At 34.7% G+C, this 21556-nt stretch overlaps 1 protein-coding gene and 1 non-coding gene across 3 annotated transcripts in view; one reads left to right on the top strand and one right to left on the bottom strand.

Annotated features, from left to right (window-relative positions):
* Nucleotides 1-827: 827 nt before the first annotated feature.
* The window catches only part of LOC150103921 (phosphatidylserine lipase ABHD16A), a 304831-nt gene continuing 284102 nt past the window's right edge, over nt 828-21556 (bottom strand). For both annotated transcript variants that reach the window (XM_090396602.1, XM_090396603.1), the window contains 3 exons: nt 20380-20478; nt 11377-11423; nt 828-2947 (listed from right to left, as the gene is read on the bottom strand). In XM_090396602.1, coding sequence (XP_090252728.1) covers nt 2807-2947; nt 11377-11423; nt 20380-20478 — 287 coding nt within the window. In that variant the 3' untranslated portion in view covers nt 828-2806. The remainder of the gene's footprint in view (nt 2948-11376; nt 11424-20379; nt 20479-21556) is intronic.
* Nucleotides 12418-12617, top strand: LOC150103922 (U2 spliceosomal RNA). The gene has a single exon (XR_016548738.1). It is a non-coding gene; the product is annotated as a U2 spliceosomal RNA (small nuclear RNA).

Genomic DNA, 21556 nt, shown 5'->3' with positions numbered 1-21556 from the left:
TTAAACAAAATCCATACGGCATGAATTAAGTTACTAATATGCATAATGTGTACAATACACATTATATACATTACTTATTACATGATCATGCAGATGAATGCGAAATCATTTGGATATAAAATTTTTTTTTACAGTGATATAAGGGGAATTTTTAGCAAGTTGTTCTGTTTTTAATCTCATTCTTAATATATAATGATATTATTATAATAATATATAATAACTTATAGAAGCAAGTATGAATATTATAAACAAATGTGTTTGCTTTTATAATAATGTAATGGCTTAAAAGTTTAACACTAAACATTAAAAAAAAAATAGCATAAAGAAGGAATTCCACAAGTACATTTCTTTAACTTTATGTGGAGGGAAGTTCTAATGTGCATATATTAAACAAGTAGTAGCAGAATTTTCAATAAAAATAATATAAATATTAATTATAGCTGAGAATATATAGTTTTCAGAAAATTACCAGTTTCTGCTGAAACAGAAAAAAAGAAAGAAAGAAAGATTTAGTTATGATCCAAACATTTCTTTCAAAATAAAACAAAAGTATACATTATTCAATTTTTATTTTATTTTGAAAATGAAAGCTTTAAGATTTCTTTCACTAATGATATGGTGCAGATGTACATGTTTATATTTATCAAGTGGATAGAGCAAGATATGAATAACATGATAACATGTATATGAATTTAGCATATCCACTTCTGAGTTAAAAAAAACAAAACATCAAATCACAGCAATTATATGGTTCTAACAAAAAAAAAAAAAAAAAAAAAAATATATATATATATATATATATATATATAAACTGATCATTCTAGACATTTGTCAAGTCAACATCTGTGAAATTTTTCTGCAATGAATGCTAAATGAAATGTGGAAGAATGAGTTCAGATCTTACTACTTCAGTAAGCACAGTCAACAATATTTAATAAAAGCAACTGAAATATTTTTCTTCCATGGTGATGTGAAAGAATTGATTAAAAAAATAAACCCTTATCAAAATATCTTGATGCATAAATCTGTCAAACTTCTTATGTAAAACCATAAATGTATACATGCAATTATTAATATTCATATGACTGGAAATTCAAGGAAAAAACATTCTTGAAGTCGATGACAATCACTATTACTGATGCATGCTATGAAGCTAAGTGTGACCCTAAATTTTCGATTATAAATGCAGTTGACAAAAAAGATTCCTTTATCTTTTTGTCAACTGCATTTATAATTTAATTCTTTTGTACAAATACAACACTTAAAGTGTTGCACATACATAGTGCGAGAATAAATGACTGACCAGTCTAGAAGGCCATTTAGTTAATTTTTAAGTATTAAAGCATAGATTGCATCATAAAGAGCAGTGAAAACAATATTTTCAGGTATAACATTCTGCTGTTCAAGAGATGCAGCATGGTCCCTCTTTTGAAGTCTGATGTCTCTGAATTTATGGTTGGTCATTATTTAAAAGGAAGGAGATTCTATCAAATTTTTTCTCCCTCTTCCCCCCTACAGAGATTCATGCATCAAATTTTTACAAGCATTGTCCCCTTTTATAACTAAACATGTAAATTTACTTCTTTTTTTTGCCATTTAAAGAATCCCCGATTATTTATTAAATATATCTATCTTGGTATGACAATTAATACATAAATAAGGTTTCTCAATCACAATATAAATAAAACAGGCATATACATTGTCCTACATATTTTATGAAAAAAAAAAAAAGCAATAAAATTAAGCCCAGCCATTAAAAGATTCATTCATATATTAACATTAATCTGTTTAACAGACAGAACTATTCATTACAGTTTAAAATACATGTATTCTGGCAATCATCATTAAAAGATTTTTCAAGAATGAACTATGTACATTTAAAAGATATTTTTCATTCTTTTACATTTATAACATTATCATGAAACAGCACAAGATTCAAAACTAAGTTTATGCTCAACTAAAGTGAAGAAAATACGAATAAATGAAATTCTATTTTTCGAAAAACTTCCTGACTTCAGGAAATTTTCTGATAAAATATATTTCAGAATGTTAAATAATGAAAGCTGGTATAAGTCTTGCAACACAAAAGAAGCAACTTGGTACGAGAAGTTTATCCTTTCAACATATCTATGTATGAATATATGATTATAAACAAACTGTTTTCAACTTCTTATGACAAGAAATAAAACAGGAAATGAATGCATGCATAAAGAATGCTTTACATTTACAACCCACATATTCTTTCTACAGGTATCACAGTTCAAAAAATCAGTAATAAAAATAATAAAATAAAATAAAAAAAAAACATGTGCATGTAGATTTTAATAAGCTACTACAAAATGATGTTTTGAGGATAACTGTGAAAAAATAAATGGGTCAAGATTTTTTTTTTAAAAAAATCCTGTGGTCTTTTGTAAAAAAATAGGATAGGATGTCCATCTTTCAAGATAACCAGTATTTACTTTTCTCTCTACTGCACATGCATATACGCACATGCACACACACACACACACACAATGACACGTTTGTTTATACATAAACAACTAAAGTCTCAACCAGCTAATAGATATGAAGGCAACTGTATCACGTCTAACCTTCCATATTCCATGAAGGCTAAAGAAAGTGTAGGTTTATGGAAATACTAATACTTGTCTCCATAATTTCCAATGCTGCAATGGTCCTTGTAGATTGTAAAAGGAATATATCGGCTGATAATTGACAAAACTATATGTCAAAAGGTCTCTGGTCTTCATAAGAAATTGGTGTAAATTTATAGTTTGCAAAGAATATTATCATTCTATTATGGTCAAAGATGAGAGTCCTGGTGAATGTAGCATGGTCCATTTACTTCCTTTCCAAATTTTGCAGGATTCCAAGGAAGTTGGAACACATTTGCTGGTAAAGGAGTGCAGTGAGCTGCTTCAAAATCAATCAAATACTTGCTAGCCTAGGGATAAACAGAAATGTGTATATTAAAATCTGAATGCTACTATTTTACTTAAGAATTTTTTTTTTTTTTTTAAATGATCAGTATTTATTTCATTTATTCAGTGAACTTTTTTTTTGATAACCCTTAAAATAACTTTAAAAAGTAATGCTATATGAAACAGCAACAACAACAGTTACCTCATTATTAGCACAATGGTCTCACCCTACTCTTCTTCTTCCAATCTAGAGGTTGGAGAGACCTTAACAGGCTAAAAGAAATTACTCAGGGATCCTAAAAATACTCTATACCCACTGATAGTTTGGTATGTGTGTGTGGTGAGGTATTTGAAATATTGCAGTCACATTCACTGCATTAATAATAAAATTATTAACTAATAGTCAAAATAACTGTAATATAAAGACCATGCCAACCAAGGATTACAGCTATTTCTGCAAAACACACTAATATTAAATACTGCTTTAAATCATGCATTTTATTATTTTTGCAAAAGTACCTTTAGCTAAGGAGGAATGTGGATTCATCAGAAATGCAAATATTCACAAACATAATCCATATTTTTATATTGAATGTGGCCAAACTGAAAGCAAAAACATTTTTGTGGGTCAACATTCTAATGTGTTTATGTTTGGGCGCAAAAATAAATTGTGCCCAAACATGACTCATCCATAAATAAAAGTGGTTCATTTGTTAATATGAACAACTTTTATTTATGGGTGAGTCATAAATGTCAAAACAACATAACTACTATTTTCTGAACAAAGCTGGAATATTCATCACAGCTCACTCCTTTTAGAGCCATCTGGCAGTAAGATTTTCCAATTTTTATTAATTTTATACTTTTTTGTATTTATTTTTTACATAGTCCAGAAACCAGGTGCTAGAGACTAAATAACTTTTTCAAGCCAATTTAAGCCTTCAATAAGCAGGACAGTGATTTCACCCTTGGCTGTGAAAGTTCATCTCCCAAGTGAAGACAATCACAAACATACGCCCATGGCAAGATTTGCTAGCTGACCTACCTATACCTCAGGAAGCTTCTAGGTCAGGTAGGTATGGAATAATCTTACTGCCACTGCTATTACTCCTGTGTATGGCTTGAGGGTGTGAAGAGTAGTTTATGTGTATGTGTGATGGGGGGAGCTCTACAAATGCTGCAATTTAAATTCTTCACTATCATTTAAGTTCACTTCATGTATTATCTAATGAATCTGCAGAATAGCTATTTTAAAGCTGTATTCTCAAAAAGAAATGCTACCTCTCTTTGTTATATTTGGCTCTGAAAATATTAATCATTACTGCATGTTGGAAAAAATGGAAGTAAATTAGAACCTGCCCAGAAGTCTAAACATAGTTTTTGGCTGCTTCAAGTCTCCAACAAATTAGGATGGTGAAGGGTAGCACATTGTAATACCATCCCATCTATCACCTGGTGATGTCTAGTACCACAGAGGTAGTGCCTTTCCTGTGGAAGGCAGGTGTGTGTGTGTGTGTGTGTGGTAATGGGTATCATGCTTCACCCACTTTATATGTTAATCACTCCTAGGTTTTCTTCAGTCTTATTATATGACTGGGGAGATTCCTGGGTAACTACCATTTTTATTTATTATTTTTTAAAAGTGAATCATTACATGTGAATGTTGAAATTTTATAGCACAGCAGTGGATTTTCCATCTAAATAAATTCAGAAACTGTTCTACAGATAAAGAATGGTACTTGTTCAAACCATTTCAGGCCTCCAATAAGCAAGATGCTAGTCTGATGCTCAGTGATGAAATTCATTACCACCCACAGACATTACCAGCATCCAAATCCAAAGTGGGATTTGGATGGTGGGAAAGCAGAGAAGATTTTCCACCTGTCTAACCAGGCTAACTACTATTTGGCTCACCAATGTAGGTAAGCACTGGGGATGCAGCAAAGAATTTGGCTGCTAAAAAAATGAGATTCCACCTCCAACAACATACGCTCAGCCTGTGATGGCTTGAACATCAATATTTTAGCCAAATAACACGTGGAAATTGTGTCATTCTCTCTAAAAGTACATCATGCTACATTTTGCTAGCTATACCAAAGAATAACCAGTTTAATTAATGCAGTATGGATATTTAAGATGCTACTTATCACTCATGTTTTAACAGATGTATACAGATAATGATTACTTTTATTTAGTTATTATTATTATCATCCAATATTTCATATGGTAACTAGGGCACAAGGATATGAGATGTATATGTGTGTGCTAGTACATCAACAAGAAGGCAAACAGTGACTGAGTTCATTCAAAATGACTTGACTGATAGTTAGGTAGCTGTTTTTATTTAGGCCAGGAGAATGCTGCAGAGCTGTGGTATATTCTAAAAATAATCTCTCAAACTTAATTTACATCTGCATAATATATGTGGTTTTCTTCCAATGTATCTTATGGTGTGTATCAATGGCACTGTCTGGAGACTGGCTGTGGCATAGACACTGGGCATATTTTTTATGTTCATCCAGTTAAATATTGACTATTCTTCTAGTTCAACCATAATATTTCAATTTGCAGGAGCAAGGAATATTGTAGACAATAAGGTGATCTAGGTGATGGAGAGGATCTTTTGGAGAAGAGATATGGGCAACTAATTTTGAAATAAGGCTTAAGGAGATCAAGTATTAAATCTTACGTGAACATATGAAAGTTTTTCAGAGGTAGCCAAGATGTAAAGTATGACAGTGGATTTTTTGTGATGTGTGTTTTGGGAGATATATATATATATATATATATATATATATATATTTTTTTTTTTTTTTTTTTTTGTGGGAGGGGAATGACAGAGCCACTAGCTAAAAGGAAGGGTCACAGATGTAATTCATTTCAGCAGATAGACCTATATATATATATATATATATATATATATATATATATATATATATATATAGTCTAAACAGGTAGCTCTAGTGTTCTTCTTTAATGTAAATTCTGCCCATAAAAGGTATACTTACAATACATTAGTACATGGGTGCACTAAATTTTTGAAGAAAATTTTAAATCCATTTCTTTTAAATTGTACCCCTTGTTTTTAAAATAGCTGTTTTTAAATACTGACATTTATTGTTCCATAACTAACATTTTGCATTTTGTTTACTTTACTTGTTTTTCTGCCATTACTGATTATTTTTCGTGTACCCTTGAATGGCCCAGCATGTACTCTTGGGGGTATGTGTACCACCGGTTGGGAACCGATGCTCTCGAGATTAAGCATAGAACTTTTTAAGCCACTTCAAACCTCACACCAAACAATCAAGTTCATTTTCCATCTAAATATATTCAAAAACATCCATGGCAGAATGAGATTCAAATCTCATGAAGATTAGAGGTGATGATATTAAAGATGACAAATGTACTTACTCATGTGTGTATGTGTGTGTGTGTGTGTGTGTGTGTTTAGATTTTCTGTAGAGAGAAAAGAATAAGAATCTTTTGGGTAGGTAGGTGACTAGAGTGTCAAGCATGCAGTTATTATTATTATTTTTTTTTTTCAATGGTAAAATAGATCCTAGGGTGTTGGTTGTTAAGATATGCTAAAAAAATTTCCAACATATCCACGCTATGTAGCTGAATGGAGAATACATCAATGTAGTGCAGCCATAGTGTGGCTTTGAGTGGAGAGGAGTCTACAGATTTCTTTCAAATTGCTCCATAAAAAGACTGGCTAAGGTGGTGAGACAGGGAGGAATCCATAGTTGTTCCTTTATGCTATTCGTAGATTTTTTTCATTCTACATAAAATAATCAGGATGCATGGTAAAAGTGAATAAGGCAGAAATATCAGGGGAAAAGAGAGCTGGAATAAGTTCAGAAGTTTCATTTATATGGACAGCGTAAAGTAAGGCTATATCAAAACTGACCATAAAGTCGGTATCTTTGAAGATTATGTTGAATATGCAAGATGCAAAATTTTTAACACAAGAAGCAGAATGGCCTGTAACGAGACACTTCATAAGCTGGCTAAATACTAAGTTCAAAAATATGTGCATGTGTGTGTGTGTGGATAGGGGTGGCAATGATCATCACTCTCAGAAGAGTGTTTCTGTGTATTTTTAGCAGTCCACTAATCAGGAATGTGAGTAGGATTATAGGTCTAAGTTTTTGAACAGCTACAAGCAGTCACCATAATTATTCAAAAACTAGGATTTAACATTTTCTGGCAATTTTAGGATGGCAATTTTGCGTATTGAGTAGGATCAGAGTCAAATCATATGTAGATCAGCATTTCAGTAGGATTGGCATTTTTCAATCATATTCAGAGTGATCAATGATCACTGTAGCACTGCCCGTATCCTCTTTAATGATATTCTTGTTCTGGCATAGCTTCCTCACTGTAACAAAGCTAGATGAGAAAGACATTGGCTATGCTTCATTCTATTTTAGACATAATTTGCTGAGTATGTAGTATTTCTTTTGGAGCTATTGTGCAGTTGTGGCCATAGTTAAGGATGTACATTATCCCTTCTGTTATTCATTATCTATATGGATCACATTATGAAGGAAAGTGGTATTAAACATGATATCAGAATTGGAGATATTAATGTCAGCTCTTTGCTTTATGCGGACGATGTTATACTTCTGAATAAATCCCCTACAAGTTTGTAGGTTCCCTGACTAAATTGAATAACTGTTGTAATAGATATGGTATGAAGGTCAGCATTAAAAAGACAAAGATAATAAAAATAGGTAGAATTGTTGAAAATGTCAACTGTGTTGTGAACGGGGAACCTGTGGAACAAGTAAAACATTTCAGCTATTTAGGCACGATTTTTAGTGAAGATGGTAAATTAAATATAGAAATAGACAATAGAATCAACAAAGCTGGTATGGTAGGAAGTCAATTGAATAAATTCATATGGAATAGGAGAGAAATTAGTCAGAACACTAAATTAGCTTTATACAAGACAATGTTCAAACCAGTTTTAACTTATGGATCTGAGAGCTGTGTCAGAAGTAAAACACTTGACAAAAGACTAGAGACTGCAGATATGAGATTCCTGAGAAAGATTATAGGCGTGAACAGATGGCATCAATGGCAATATCATATTAAAAATGAGGATATTAGGAAAGGACTTGACATTGTTGGCATCCAGGAATGCGTTAGCAGAGCTAATCTCAGGTGGTATGGTCACTTAAACAGAATGGGCGAGGAAAGATTAGCAAAACAAGTGTTCTCTGCCAGGTTGGCAGGAAAATGACCCAGAGACAAAGACCAAGATATAGGTGGATTGATACGGTACAAAGTGCCTTAGATGATAGAAATATAAAATCTGATAATATTGGAGTCTTGACAAGTAACAGACTGATTTGGAGGAAAATTTTTGATAGGAAGTTAATAATGATGTAAATTTTTCATGTAGTACTATCGTATCCTGTACACCCGTTGAGGGTACATGTCAGGAATTTGATGATGATAATAATTTTCTACTTTATAAACATTTATTTGTTGTCGAATTTCTTATTTGCAAATATATATTTAATTTAATAATTATTTAATTAATGTAATGGTTACATTATTTTACAAGGCCAAAGAAAAGAAAAGTGTTGTTATTCAAGCCGATGATCCAATTTCATTTGGACAGCTTGCAGCAAAGGGAGAATTAGGAGGAATTGAGGTAATATGGCTTTGGGAAACTCAATTTCTTTCCATCCCCATGAAACGGCCAAACCAGCTAGCTAATGTACTGTTTTTTAAATTTTTTTTTAATTACAGCTCACGCAATTAAGACTATGAGGAGAGATTATGCTTCTCTGTTGTAGCCCATTTTTCTGTTTTAAGGAATAATAAAAAAAAATCTATTTCCCTACGAAACCAGCTAAACTCGCTACAGTTGAAAAGGTCTTATTGGCAAAGCATGTAACAGCTTCAAAGCTCACAGTCTCTAGCTCTCAAGTAAAAAATATCTCAGATTCCTTTTCTGCATATTAAGGGAATATCTGAATGTATGCATACCACCCACTGAATTAGAAACCTTTACATAACAAACTTATGTTTTGCATATACACTTATGCAGTATATATGCAAAATACTTGGTCATGTGCATCACATGCTCTAGGCAAGTATTTAAGAATGCTGCTGGTCAGTAATTGTCAACAATGTTGATCATAATGAGAAAAACAAAAAAGGATCTTTCAAAGTTCAATAAAGGGTTTATTGTAGGTGCCTGCTTGCTAGAGCAATTTTGAAAAGAGCAACAATGTATGCACGTATAAACGTGTGGACAGACTTATGTGTTCGTCGAACATGTTGTTTATTATTTTAACGGTATAATAGAACACAGAAACTAAGTAAATAATTAATTTATTAACTTGATGCTGATATTTCGCTGGTATTATAACCAGCATCTTCAGAGCACAAAAACACTGTTTGTCACAATACGCGAGACTACAACAACATGGTGTACTTCAACAAAATTGTAGCAGCAACACAAAGACTAGAGTCCTGATTTTGGCGCCCTCTATCTGAAAAAAAAAAAAAAAAAACCCCGCTATCATATATTACTAGAGTCCTAAAAAAGTGCTAGTTTTTTCTTAATATGACTGTCTCGCAGATCTTCGGCAAGTTGATACAGCCATATTTGTTGAGATTTGGAGTGTGTTTTAGGGCTTCTGTCGCCTCTAAGAACAATCTCTTTGATTTATATGGGTTTCTGTGTAGTACTTTTGTGTTTTTCCAGTTGATCCTGTGTGCAGGGGTATCCAGAGCATGGTCTGCTAGGCCCGACTTCCCATAATGATATTTCCGGACGTATCGTTTATGTTCGCTGATGCGGATATTCACAGTTCTTCCTGTTTGACCGTAGTAGGCTTGATTGCATGAGCAGGGTACTTGGTATACAAGGACAGCATTCCTCCTTTATCACATCCAGGAGTATACCAAGTACCCTGCTCATGCAATCAAGCCTACTACGGTCAAACAGGAAGAACTGTGAATATCCGCATCAGCGAACATAAACGATACGTCCGGAAATATCATTATGGGAAGTCGGGCCTAGCAGACCATGCTCTGGATACCCCTGCACACAGGATCAACTGGAAAAACACAAAAGTACTACACAGAAACCCATATAAATCAGAGAGATTGTTCTTAGAGGCGACAGAAGCCCTAAAACACACTCCAAATCTCAACAAATATGGCTGTATTAACTTGCCGAAGATCTGGGAGACAGTCATATTAAGAAAAAACTAGCACTTTTTTAGGACTCTAGTAATATATGATAGCGGGTTTTTTTTTTTTTTTTTTCAGATAGAGGGCGCCAAAATCAGGACTCTAGTCTTTGTGTTGCTGCTACAATTTTGTTGAAGTACACCATGTTGTTGTAGTCTCGCGTATTGTGACAAACTGTTTTTGTGCTCTGAAGATGCTGGTTATAATACCAGCGAAATATCAGCATCAAGTTAATAAATTAATTATTTACTTAGTTTCTGTGTTCTATTATACCGTTAAAATAATAAACAACACGTATGCATGTATAATGATATATGTTTAAAGTTTTTTCACTTGCTTATACTAATAAATTAAAGATGCCAAGAAATTATATTCTTGGTTTTGTCCATAACATCCTAATGTGAATGACTTCAGAAATGGACTATTTGTATATAGAGGCTAATGCCTTCACATCAGTTGTCTTAGTATCCCATAATGCAATGCATATATCCTTACAGACATGTATAAAGCTATGCATTATGGGAAGGGCCACTACCCAGAAGTGATACCAAGGTTGAAGCAATGCAGAAATAACATTTCCATATACAAGTAGTCAAAAAGTGTCACCCCTTATTACTGAAATATTTTGGATTAGAGATGGGTAAGTATATAAGCATATAAAGTTTAGAGATGAAGTGAGTTCACAACTGGTGTACTTGTATACAGAGGCAATGACTCACATCAAGTGCCTTAGTACACTTGGATAATGAATGAAACGAAGAATATAATTTCTTGGCATCTTTAATTTATAGTATAACCAAGTGAAAAAGCTTTCAACATCTATCTCTAATCCAGAGTACTTTAGTAATAAGGTGCGACACTTTCTGACTACTTGTATATGGAAATATGACTTCTACATTACTTCAACTTTGGTATTACTTCTGGGGTCTGGCTCTCACTGATGAGACTTCAATACAGGTTGAAATTGGTCTGGGTAGCGGCCCTTCCTATAATGCATAGCATTATACATGTCCATAAGAATATGTGTGTGTGTTGCATTATGGGATACTAACATAACTGATGTGAAGTCATTAGCCTCTATATATAAGTAGCCCAGTCATGCAAGTTACTTCATGCACAAACTTTGTTTGCTTACACTTAGATAAAGGATGAAACCAAGAATATAATTTCTTGGCATCTTTAATTTATAATATAATGATATAATTTGAAACCTTAGCTGAAAATTACTTACCAAGTACAGTACAAGTTGAATTTTCATTTCGTATGACATATCATCACCTGAAATAAATAGGAAAAAAATAAATAAATATTACACACACACACAAACATAATATTTTAAGAGTAAGAGGCAACTGCAGGATCTGAAACACTATCATTTTCTGGAGTATATAATATCCTCAAGGGAATAAATGTACACCAAATATTATACATCTAATACACTTAAGATATCATGAACTAATTTCCACTCTAGAACTTTCTTCCCAGCTGATCTATTACAACTCAGGTATTACCAGTCAGCTAATTACCAATGTATTCATTATCTAAATCAGTGTTTTTCAAACTTTTTTGACCATGCCTCAGTGCACACACAATTATATATACAAACTACAGTACACTTTGTTCTTAGCTAAAATGCTGAGAAGTGATACACCGAGAGGAGCGAGGTAGTACAAAAATACGACTCATAACAAAGGTGGAGTAAACCCCCAAACACTTTGTCCTTCCCAAAAACAGTTTAATATCTTGGGGTCAATATTCCCTTTAATGTTTTTTTACAACTGTGTGGAGCTGCTACTGCTCTGAGGAGAAAATTTTTACATGACCTGACGACTGTGCGGTACTTTAAAAGTGATGCCACCTTCACACAGGGCTTTGAGTCTATTCCACCTAACTTCAGGTTCCACATAACTTCAGGTTTCTGCTGCTAGTTGACTTTAGTAAAGCTACTGCTCCAGCCAATGATTGTTTTCCCATCTGTTGGAAAATAGGCTGCTCATTTCATTCCTATTGAGGCCCACTGGCCAGCCAAGATCACATGACCTAATTGGATTAATCCAATGCAGAACACCAGGAAAAGAATGCAAAAACAGCTGTGTAAAGAGTGACTTAGAACCAGCAGTGTTTTTGAATGAAAATTTCAGCTGTGCAGCAATAATTCAGTGTGCATAGGAGAATCTCAGTCACTGCACAGCCATGCACCTGTACAACACAGAGGGAATGTTGCTTGGGGGTCCACATAATAGATATTATTAAGCTGATAAGAATAGATGCCACATTTTGGCATTAACCAAAAAGCCAAGAAGCAAAAAGTGTAGCATTTGTTCTTATCACTTTAATATCTGATATGGGTCCTCATCAACCCCCATATCAGATATTAAACTGATTTTTGAAAGGCGAAGTGATTAGAACTTATTCCATCTTTTCTCTGATTTGTCCTGGTATTGTACTGTCTCTAGGATTAGCTTACTTCACTCCTGAAAAAATGAAAACATTTTATATATGTATAATGTTTCGCATACACACACACACACACACACACACACACACACACACCAAATTGAAACAAAAGTTTCAAAACATACGTGCCCTTACTAGATATAATGAATAAATGAACTGTAGCTCTAAACAACCAGGTACATCTTTTAAATTATCCTTTTGGTATAAATTAAACATTTTATATTGGTCATTCAACTTAGCCTCTGGTTGGAGATATGGGGTAGCTTCATTAAGTTAATAAAAACAATGAAGTAAAAAAAATTAACATCAATGATGAAGTTTAATGACATTCAAATACAACATGGAAACTCCCCCCCCCCTCAAAATAAATAACAAAAACAGAAATTAGAAGATTACCAACATTCAGTTGTCTGACCACGTTATTTTTCTCCACATACCAGCCACTGAATCAGAAACATTTATGCAGGTGTATGTAATTGTCACATATGCAGTGTATATGCAAAATACTTGGTCATAAGAATCACCACATATTCTAGGCAATTATTTAAGAAATTGCTGCTGTTCAGTAATCATCAATAGCATTAATCACAATGGTAAAAATAAAGGATCTTTCAGAGTTTGATAAAAGACTTATTGTGGATGCCTGGCTGGCTGGAGCCACAATTTTGAAAACAGTAGTGCTGACTGGTATTTCAAAAGGTGAGATATCCTGGGTGTTTAATCAGTGGAAAAATAACCCACAATGCTTGTCTAAGAGGAACAACTGTGGTCCTAACACAGTGTGAGAAAGAAAATCAACATCTGAGAAGGCTTGTATGGACAAACAGAACTTCCTGTGTCCAGCAATTGACTGAAGCATTTAATTGAAGACTGTTCTTGACCCACATATCACTGACTCATGTGCAGGGAATTGAAGAGCATTGGTATTGGCAGTCGCATACTTATACAAAAACATCTGTATTAAATAAAAGTTTTTAATTCAATGGCTGGTAGGTGTGTATGATGACTGTGAGGACTTCTGAATTTGCTATACAATCAGGTTATTTCAGCTGGAAAAACAAGATCTGCAAACAGTTTGAAGTGGCCATGGGTAGCTCTCTGTCTTTACCTCTGGTGAACTGTTTCTTGAACCATCTGGAAGATAACCTGTTTTCATTCATTCATCCCCAACCTGCTCTCTGATTTCACTGCATCAATGATGTTTTTGGTTCCATTCTGAAACCAAACTTACCACCTTCTTACACTGGATTAATAGCAGCTACCCATGTATTCAATTCACCATGAAAAAAGAAAGTCCTGATAGTTTACCATTCTTAGACATCCTTCTTACTTACAATGATCAGGACTGAGAGAGGACTTGAAAGTATTGTTAAAGGTAGCGAAAGAAAAGAGTGAGGGGTTAGATTGGTTAGTCTGTTGCCGCGGTATGACAGAGAGGAGTTCAGGAGGAGGGCCATAATTGCAAATGACATTATGCGTAGGTTATGCAGACGGTGTGGTGTGGAATTCGTGGACGTGTGGAATGAGTTTGAAGGGCGAAAGGACTTATACAAGATGGATGGCCTGCATTTGAATGGACTTGGTGTGCGGAGACTGGAAAGATGGTTGCTGAATGAAGTGAAAATGGATGTCCAAACCAGGGAAACTAGAACTACCAAGGAGGGGGGGGGGAATGGATATGCTGACATCAGTGAGACAGATGAGTGTAAGAATGTATATAATGTACCCGAGCCAGCACTAAGGACAAAAAATGGGAATGGGTCATTTAGAATAACGTATCAATATAGGGGTGGGACTAAGGGATCACTGCATTTCATGTATACTAATGCCAGGAGTATTAGGAACAAGAAGGAAGAATTTTTGGCCTTGATTGGCTCTTCCTGGCCACAGGTTATTGGCATTAGTGAAACATGGCTGACGGAAGAAGATATAGTTAGTGGGATAGAATGTGTAGGTTATAGTGTGTTTAGGAGGGACAGAGAGAATAAAATGGGGAGGGGGGTATTATTCATGATTGCTGATGAACTGCAGCCAAGGAGAATTGAAGTTGTATCGCAGGATAGTGAAAGGAGCTCATTTGAGGCTATTTGGTGTGAGATTGAGACTGGCAGAATAAAATATACAGTTGGGTGCTGCTATAGACCAGGTGATGGAATAGATGGTGGAGATAGTATGCATAGGGAAATTGATGAAATGAGTGGAAGGAGGGTAATTATTATGGGGGATTTCAACTATGGTAACATTGATTGGAAGGAGGAGAGGACACATGTGAAGAAGGAAAAGGATTTTATTCAATTATTAAGGGATAACTATCTGAGACAGCATGTAATTGAAAATACTAGGGGCATGAGAGTGCTTGACCTGGTAATAGCATCTGAGAATTTGACTGTAATGAATATGACCATGTTGCCACCTATTGGTGAGAGTGATCATAAGGTCTTGACCTGGGAGGTGGCTAAAGGTGTGGAATTTTCGATTAAGACAGGGTATATGTGGAATTACCGTGCTGGCAAGTATGACAAGCTTAGGAGATTGCTTGGATCAGTGCCATGGCATGTACAACTGCAAGGGCTGGACGTCGATAGAGCATGGGAAGTGGTCAAGGAGCATTTACAGGAGGTAATGGCTGATTGTATACCTAGGGTCCGAATAGTAAAACAAGTAGGGGTTAAATGGATGAATAACACCATTAAGCTAGAGCTGCAAAAAAAAGAAACAACTGTGGAGGGAATTTAAAGAAAGGGGTGACCTGCAGGCACACGAACGGTATAAAGTGCAGGCCAGAAATTTAACGAGTGTGGTAAAAAAAAGTAAAAGCGGATTATGAAAGGAAACTAGCTTTGCAAGCAAAAGAGAATCCAAAACAGTTCTTTCAATATGCTGCAAGCAAGAAAAAAACTGTACACGGCAAAATGATTTTAAGGAATGAAGATGGTAAGTAGGTCACTAAATCAGTCGATATAGTGGAGTTACTGAGCGTGCACTTTGCAAAAGCATATCATCCAGGTGGTGACATTGAAAAAGTGAAGGAACCATTAGTTTATACGGGAATAGTGATGAATGAAGTGGAGGTGACTAGTTTATTACAGAACCTTAATGTGAACACATCTGTGGGATTGGATGGTATACCGGCACGGGTCTTGCGTGAAGCGGCTAAAGAATTATCAATGCCCTTGACCATGTTGTTTAATCTGAGTCTCAGGTCTGGCTTAGTCCCGAAGGTGTGGAAAGAGGGGAAAATAGTTTCACTGCATAAAGGAGGATCCAAGACTACGGTTGCAAATTACCGACCGATCAGCATATCAGGAGTCGTTGTCAAGGTCTTAGAGAAAGTAGTCAAGGGAAAAATACAGGAATGGATTGATGAAAACGAGATACTGTACAGGGGACAGCATGGCTTTGTGAAGGGTAGATCATACTTCAGTAACTTGCTCAAGTTTTATAACAAGGTAACGGCTGAACTGGATAAGGGAAATGGATTTACAGTGATACTGCTGGACCTGGCAAAGGCGTTTGACAGGATACCACATGGAATACTAATCCGTAAACTACAACATATGGGAATGGATATAGGGTTGGTGAGATGGAGAGATATCAAAGAGTAGTTTATTCAGGAGTAGAGTCCAAAAGACGGCCTGTGACTAGTGGTGTGCCGCAGGGTTCTGTTCTTGGACCACTGCTGTTTAATCTGTTCATTAACGATATAGGGAAGGATCTAAGTGGAACAATTCATTTGTTCGCTGATGATGCAAAGTTGGGTAGGGCAATAGTGAATGCAGAAGATGTCAAAGTCTTGCAGGATGACTTAGATAGATTGGAGTTCTGGGCTAAGGAGAATGGATGTCAATTTAATGTGACAAAATGTAAGGTTCTGCATTTTGGGGTGAAAAGATTAGCAGCAGTATACCACATTGGTGGAACTGTACTCCAAGAGATTGATGAGGCCAGGGACTTGGGAGTGTTGGTGGATAAGGAAATGAAGTTTAGGGGGCACACTGCAAAAGTAGCTAAATCAGCTCATCAACTCACTTGGTTGTTGAAAAATACCTTGACGAGCAGAGACAAGCAAGTTATTGTACCTCTGTACCGTGCCTTGATAAGACCTCATCTCGACTACTGTGCCCAGATTTGGTCACCTCGGTTCCTTCTTGATTGGGAGGAGGTAGAGAGGATCCAGAGGCGAGTGACTAAGATGATAACAGGTCTATGGAATGAATCATATGAGAACAGGTTGAAGATTTGTGGGTTGCAGAAACTAGTTGATAGGCGGAGGAGGGGAGATATGATTGCGACATTAAAATTGATAAAGGGATTCTATAGGATTAATTCAGAGGATATTTTTGAGATCAGGACTGGTGGGAAAACTAGGGGGACACCTATGGAAGCTGGGCAAGAGTGTGGTTAGCAGGGGTGTTAGAGCTGGGTTCTTTACTTTTAGAGTGGTAAATGAGTGGAATAAGCTGCCAGAGTCTGTTGTGGGTGCTATGACGGTGAACGAGTTCAAGGCAAGGTATGATAGATACTGTGAGAATGTAATCGCATAGTTGTGTGGACATGATGTTTAGGGCCTCCCTCGATGAGTCTATGGACTCCTGGAGTTGTCCGAAATAATAATAATAATAATAATACAATCTCTTGTACTTTGTCAACCACTGTTTATCAGAAACCTACCTTTAGAGTCAGATATATAGATCAAAATTCGGTTCATCACACCACCCAAAAAATCAGTGTTGTCAAGTCATTAATTAATAGAGCCCATAATGTTTGCTCCTCTCCCTCAGATTTGCAATAAGTACTTGTTGCTATCATAACTTTAATGGAATTAAATGGCTACAACCACTATTAAATACAACAGATAACTGACTCCTAAGTTCCAAAACCTAAGGATTCTTTCTTAGACTGCAGGACTCTAAACTCTCATATATTTGGCATCTCTGAACCTATTTTGTAAGAAGATTTGTAAGAAGCTTCAACTTAATCCTGCATATTTTCCTATCAGATTCCTTGTGAATGTAATTTCACATATCTTGAGTAGACAGGCTGTACTGTAGAAAAAATAATTAATGAACACCAAAACTGTATCGAATACTTGAAACCCCAAGTCTGGCCTAGCACAGTATTGATACTAAACACAGTATCCTGTGGGATGAAGCTCATCTTCTCCACAGAAGCAGATTTAAATATGAATGGTCCACTATGTATTTTACTAATTTTGGTTCCTTTTTGCTTCAAAAGATATATATTGGTGATTACACCACATTTTTTATTATTCAGTTATACAAAATACTGAAATAATAGTTCCCCACAAGTTTTGTAAATCGTAGGATTTACATCTTCCGGGGGGGTAAATAGTATAATAAAGTTTAAACAAGAGAATTAATAAATACTAATCATAACCATCTGGCTATTCATAAACCCAATAACAGAATGCAAATATGAAACGTTATTGACATTGAATAATACTGGACGATGTCACGTGTTCTTGTTCTCGTTTATACAGTCCGAGCTCAGATTGAGGTAGATTTTTTATAAGAGCTGACCACACTTGATGGAGAATTAAACCTTGATTTTTATTGCATTGGGTTGGTTTTTTTGCATATTAGCAGCTTCTTTAAATTTTCTTATATAATTGTTGTTTTCTATGTATGACATCGTCGTTTTTTTGCCAGAGTACATCGTGTCCAGCGGAAGTGGTATGGAAAGCAAGACTCGTTTTTTGTTCTCTTTTGTATTGTACATCTTTTTGGTGTTCAGCCATGCGTATTTCTCCAGATCTTCCTGTCTGTCCTACGTAGCAAATCCTGCAAGAGCAATGGATTTTGTAGACTCCTGGTTTTTTAAGAGGATGATGAGGTGGTTTTGGTGGATGTAGGAATCTTGAGATTTTTTCCATAGGAAGGAAGGCTACTTTTATGTTGTGTTTGTTCATTAATTTGGCTAGCTTATCTGTAACATCTTTGATATAAGGAAGCGAGATTGCGTTTTTGTAATCCTGTTTTATTGTGTTGTTAGTTGGAGGCATTTTAAGGATTCTCTTGATGTCTTTTGTTTCATATCCATTCTCTGTTGGAGGATTTGTGTTAAGTATTTTAGTTCTTCATTACATCTTTCTTGTGTGCTGGAGATATTGTATGCTCTGTCTCAAAGAGACAGAATGGATTATATATATTCTTAGGACTGTTTAGAATGAGAACCAAGGTTATTCAGATGGTGAGATGTTCTCTGGCAGTAAGCTCTTTCTTAAGAGGCTGACTTGTTCCTATTTTATGGAAGAGAAAACCTCTTCCAATGTTACTCCAGAGTGGCTAACTTAGTCTTGACTGAGAAGATCAACTAAAGTTAGTTATATGGTTGATGGAATTCAAACTGTTTTTTTTTTAATGCGAGTCTCACCCACGAAAAACTGCGAGTTTATAATACTTCACTGTTGGTATCAAGCATAAGGGTTAGATAGAGAAATCATATGTGGAACGTTTTTCCAAGTTACTTCTGACCACTAATAAGTAGGATAGATCTCATAGCAGGTAAGTAAATTCATCTGCTGCCCGAACAGATTCACAAAACATCTGTCCATGGCAGGATTTGAACCTAATCTATTAGTTAGAGAATGAATATGCTAACCACTTGATCAACCAAATTATCAAACAAGTTACTACATAAATAAGCACAGACATATAATAAAGCATAGGCACATAATAAAATGCAAAAGCAACTTTTTCCAGTGTGTGTGTGTGTGTGTGTGAAGTATGATCAAAAAGCATGGTAAATGTAATCACAATGCTTGATCTATCAGAAGTGTGAAGCTGAAAGGAATCATGTGATTTGTTTGTTTGATTAGTTGTAAATAGTTTTTGTGCACCTGTGTTTTGCATTGTCATGAAAATGGTGATCATGAACAAGTGACTTCAGATTGTGTGATGCAAAGTCAAACTTTTTTCCAAAATGTCAGATGAATCTTGGGTGTAAAGATTTGTGATCTTGAGACCAAGATTTAGAGTTCACAATGGAAAACATCCAACTTATGTTGGCTGAAAAGTGCATCAATTGAAATTCGATGTCAAAGTGCTGGCGATTGTCTTTTTCAATCTGGAGAGAATTGTGCAGGCAGAGTTTGTACCCAGAAGCACTAGCCAATTCTGAATATCATAAAGGAGTACTGGAAATTTGCAAAACAATGAACATCAAAAAAGCTGCAGAAGTGGGCGAATGATTCCATGCTACATCATGACAATGCTCTGTGTAACAGATCTGTTGCACAGAGCATTGTCATGATGCATTGTCATATTTAGTAACTTGTTATAGAGATCTCTGAAGATGTTTTAATAATTATAATTTATAAAATCACATAGGACCTGTTCTTCAAATTTGAAATTTAAAATGAATTTACTATGAATAAGTTAATATATGCATGGCATTCAGTATTATCTTGTTTAAAATTTTTCTATGATCTCTCTCTTTTTTTTTTTTAAACATGATTAAAGTGTGGAAAACATTTCAACGGTCAACTGATTGTTGTATTTATCTCAAATTCCTATCTACATGAATTGCTTATTTTTCCACACACTGACAATGTACTGTTTTCATTCCAGTTTTTTTTTTAATTTTTTTTACTGTGTTTAATGTGCAATTCCTCTACTGATCATTATATCACAGATGCCTTTAAAGATTCTCATTTGACAAACTATGTATTAACTCTATTTATAAATTTTTCAGACATTCAAAATCAGTTTTTGCATTAGTACATAAATAAATTGCAATATTAAGAAGAAAACCCTACCTATGTACATAGGAAATGAATCAGAATTTTCTTGAATATAAGATTCAAATGACGCTTTACATAATTCCTCTTCCACACCCTGTTGTGCCCACAACGTCACTAAAGAAGAGAAGGAAAACATTCAAATAAATATTCTCTGACACAAAAATGATTATATAATGTTGGAGAGTAACATTTAAATTTGCTTTAAGCAGCAGTTTTGGCTTTAGGAATATGCACATGGAATGGGATGATTATATCACACTTTTCAATTGCTTATTATTTTGTGAATTCTAAATTATATCCTCAATACATGTACAATATATCTATAAGAAACAATTTAGTCTGAAATACAGCTTAATGGAGTTTAAATATTTTTACTAAATAAATGTGCAGATAAATAAATATAACTGTATTTGAACTGTTCAGTTCAAATAAATAGGTGCAGTTAATCACTAAGAAATCACTTGAAATCACTAAGATTCACATACGATGTGTGAATCTGACTTATGAAATGTATGGTGTGTGTGCTATATATTTCCTTGTTTACATAATAGTTGTAGAAGTAGAGTTTAAATGGTTAAACTCTGCTTCTACAATGTTTAACTATTTAAACAGCAAGTTCAATCATCTTTCTGACCTTTCTGACCATGCACTCCAAACATACCATAGAATTGACTGGAAAAATACCAAGTCCCTACACCGCACCAAAACCTGGTTTGAGAGAAAATTTAAAGTCTTGTGAAATGCTCAAACACAACCCAAATCTCAACAAAAATGATGGCCTCACCATTTCAAGAATATGGAGGACCCATCTACAACCTGTATAACATCCTAAACTAGCATTAGAAAAAATTCCCACTACAAGAAGACAACCTGGTGAAGTGTTTAGAACATTCAATAGTAACTGAAAGAAATCATTTTGTAACTATCCAGAATATTAATACATGAGGACTCTAACAGTTTATTGTAGTTGCATTTATCTATTTATAATATATATATATTTTATTTTATTTTTTTTAATTTTTTTTTTATATATATATTTTTGGTTTTCTTTTCTATCACTAGAGGTCAGGCTAGAAAAAAGATTTATTAACTACGTAGATTTAGTTTACTGGTATAGAAAGCATGAGCATGTAGCTTGGTTCTGTATACAGTTGTATTCTTCCGATGACGACCTCGATATAGAGGTCGAAAC

This window comes from Typopeltis vanoorti, chromosome 8, assembly GCF_054136105.1.
Source record: "Typopeltis vanoorti isolate ZY-2024b chromosome 8, IOZ_Tvanoo_1.0, whole genome shotgun sequence".
Classification (NCBI taxonomy): Eukaryota; Metazoa; Arthropoda; class Arachnida; order Uropygi; family Thelyphonidae; genus Typopeltis; species Typopeltis vanoorti.
The sequence above is the reverse complement of the archived record's forward strand: the minus strand, read 5'-3'. Positions and strand labels throughout refer to the sequence as shown.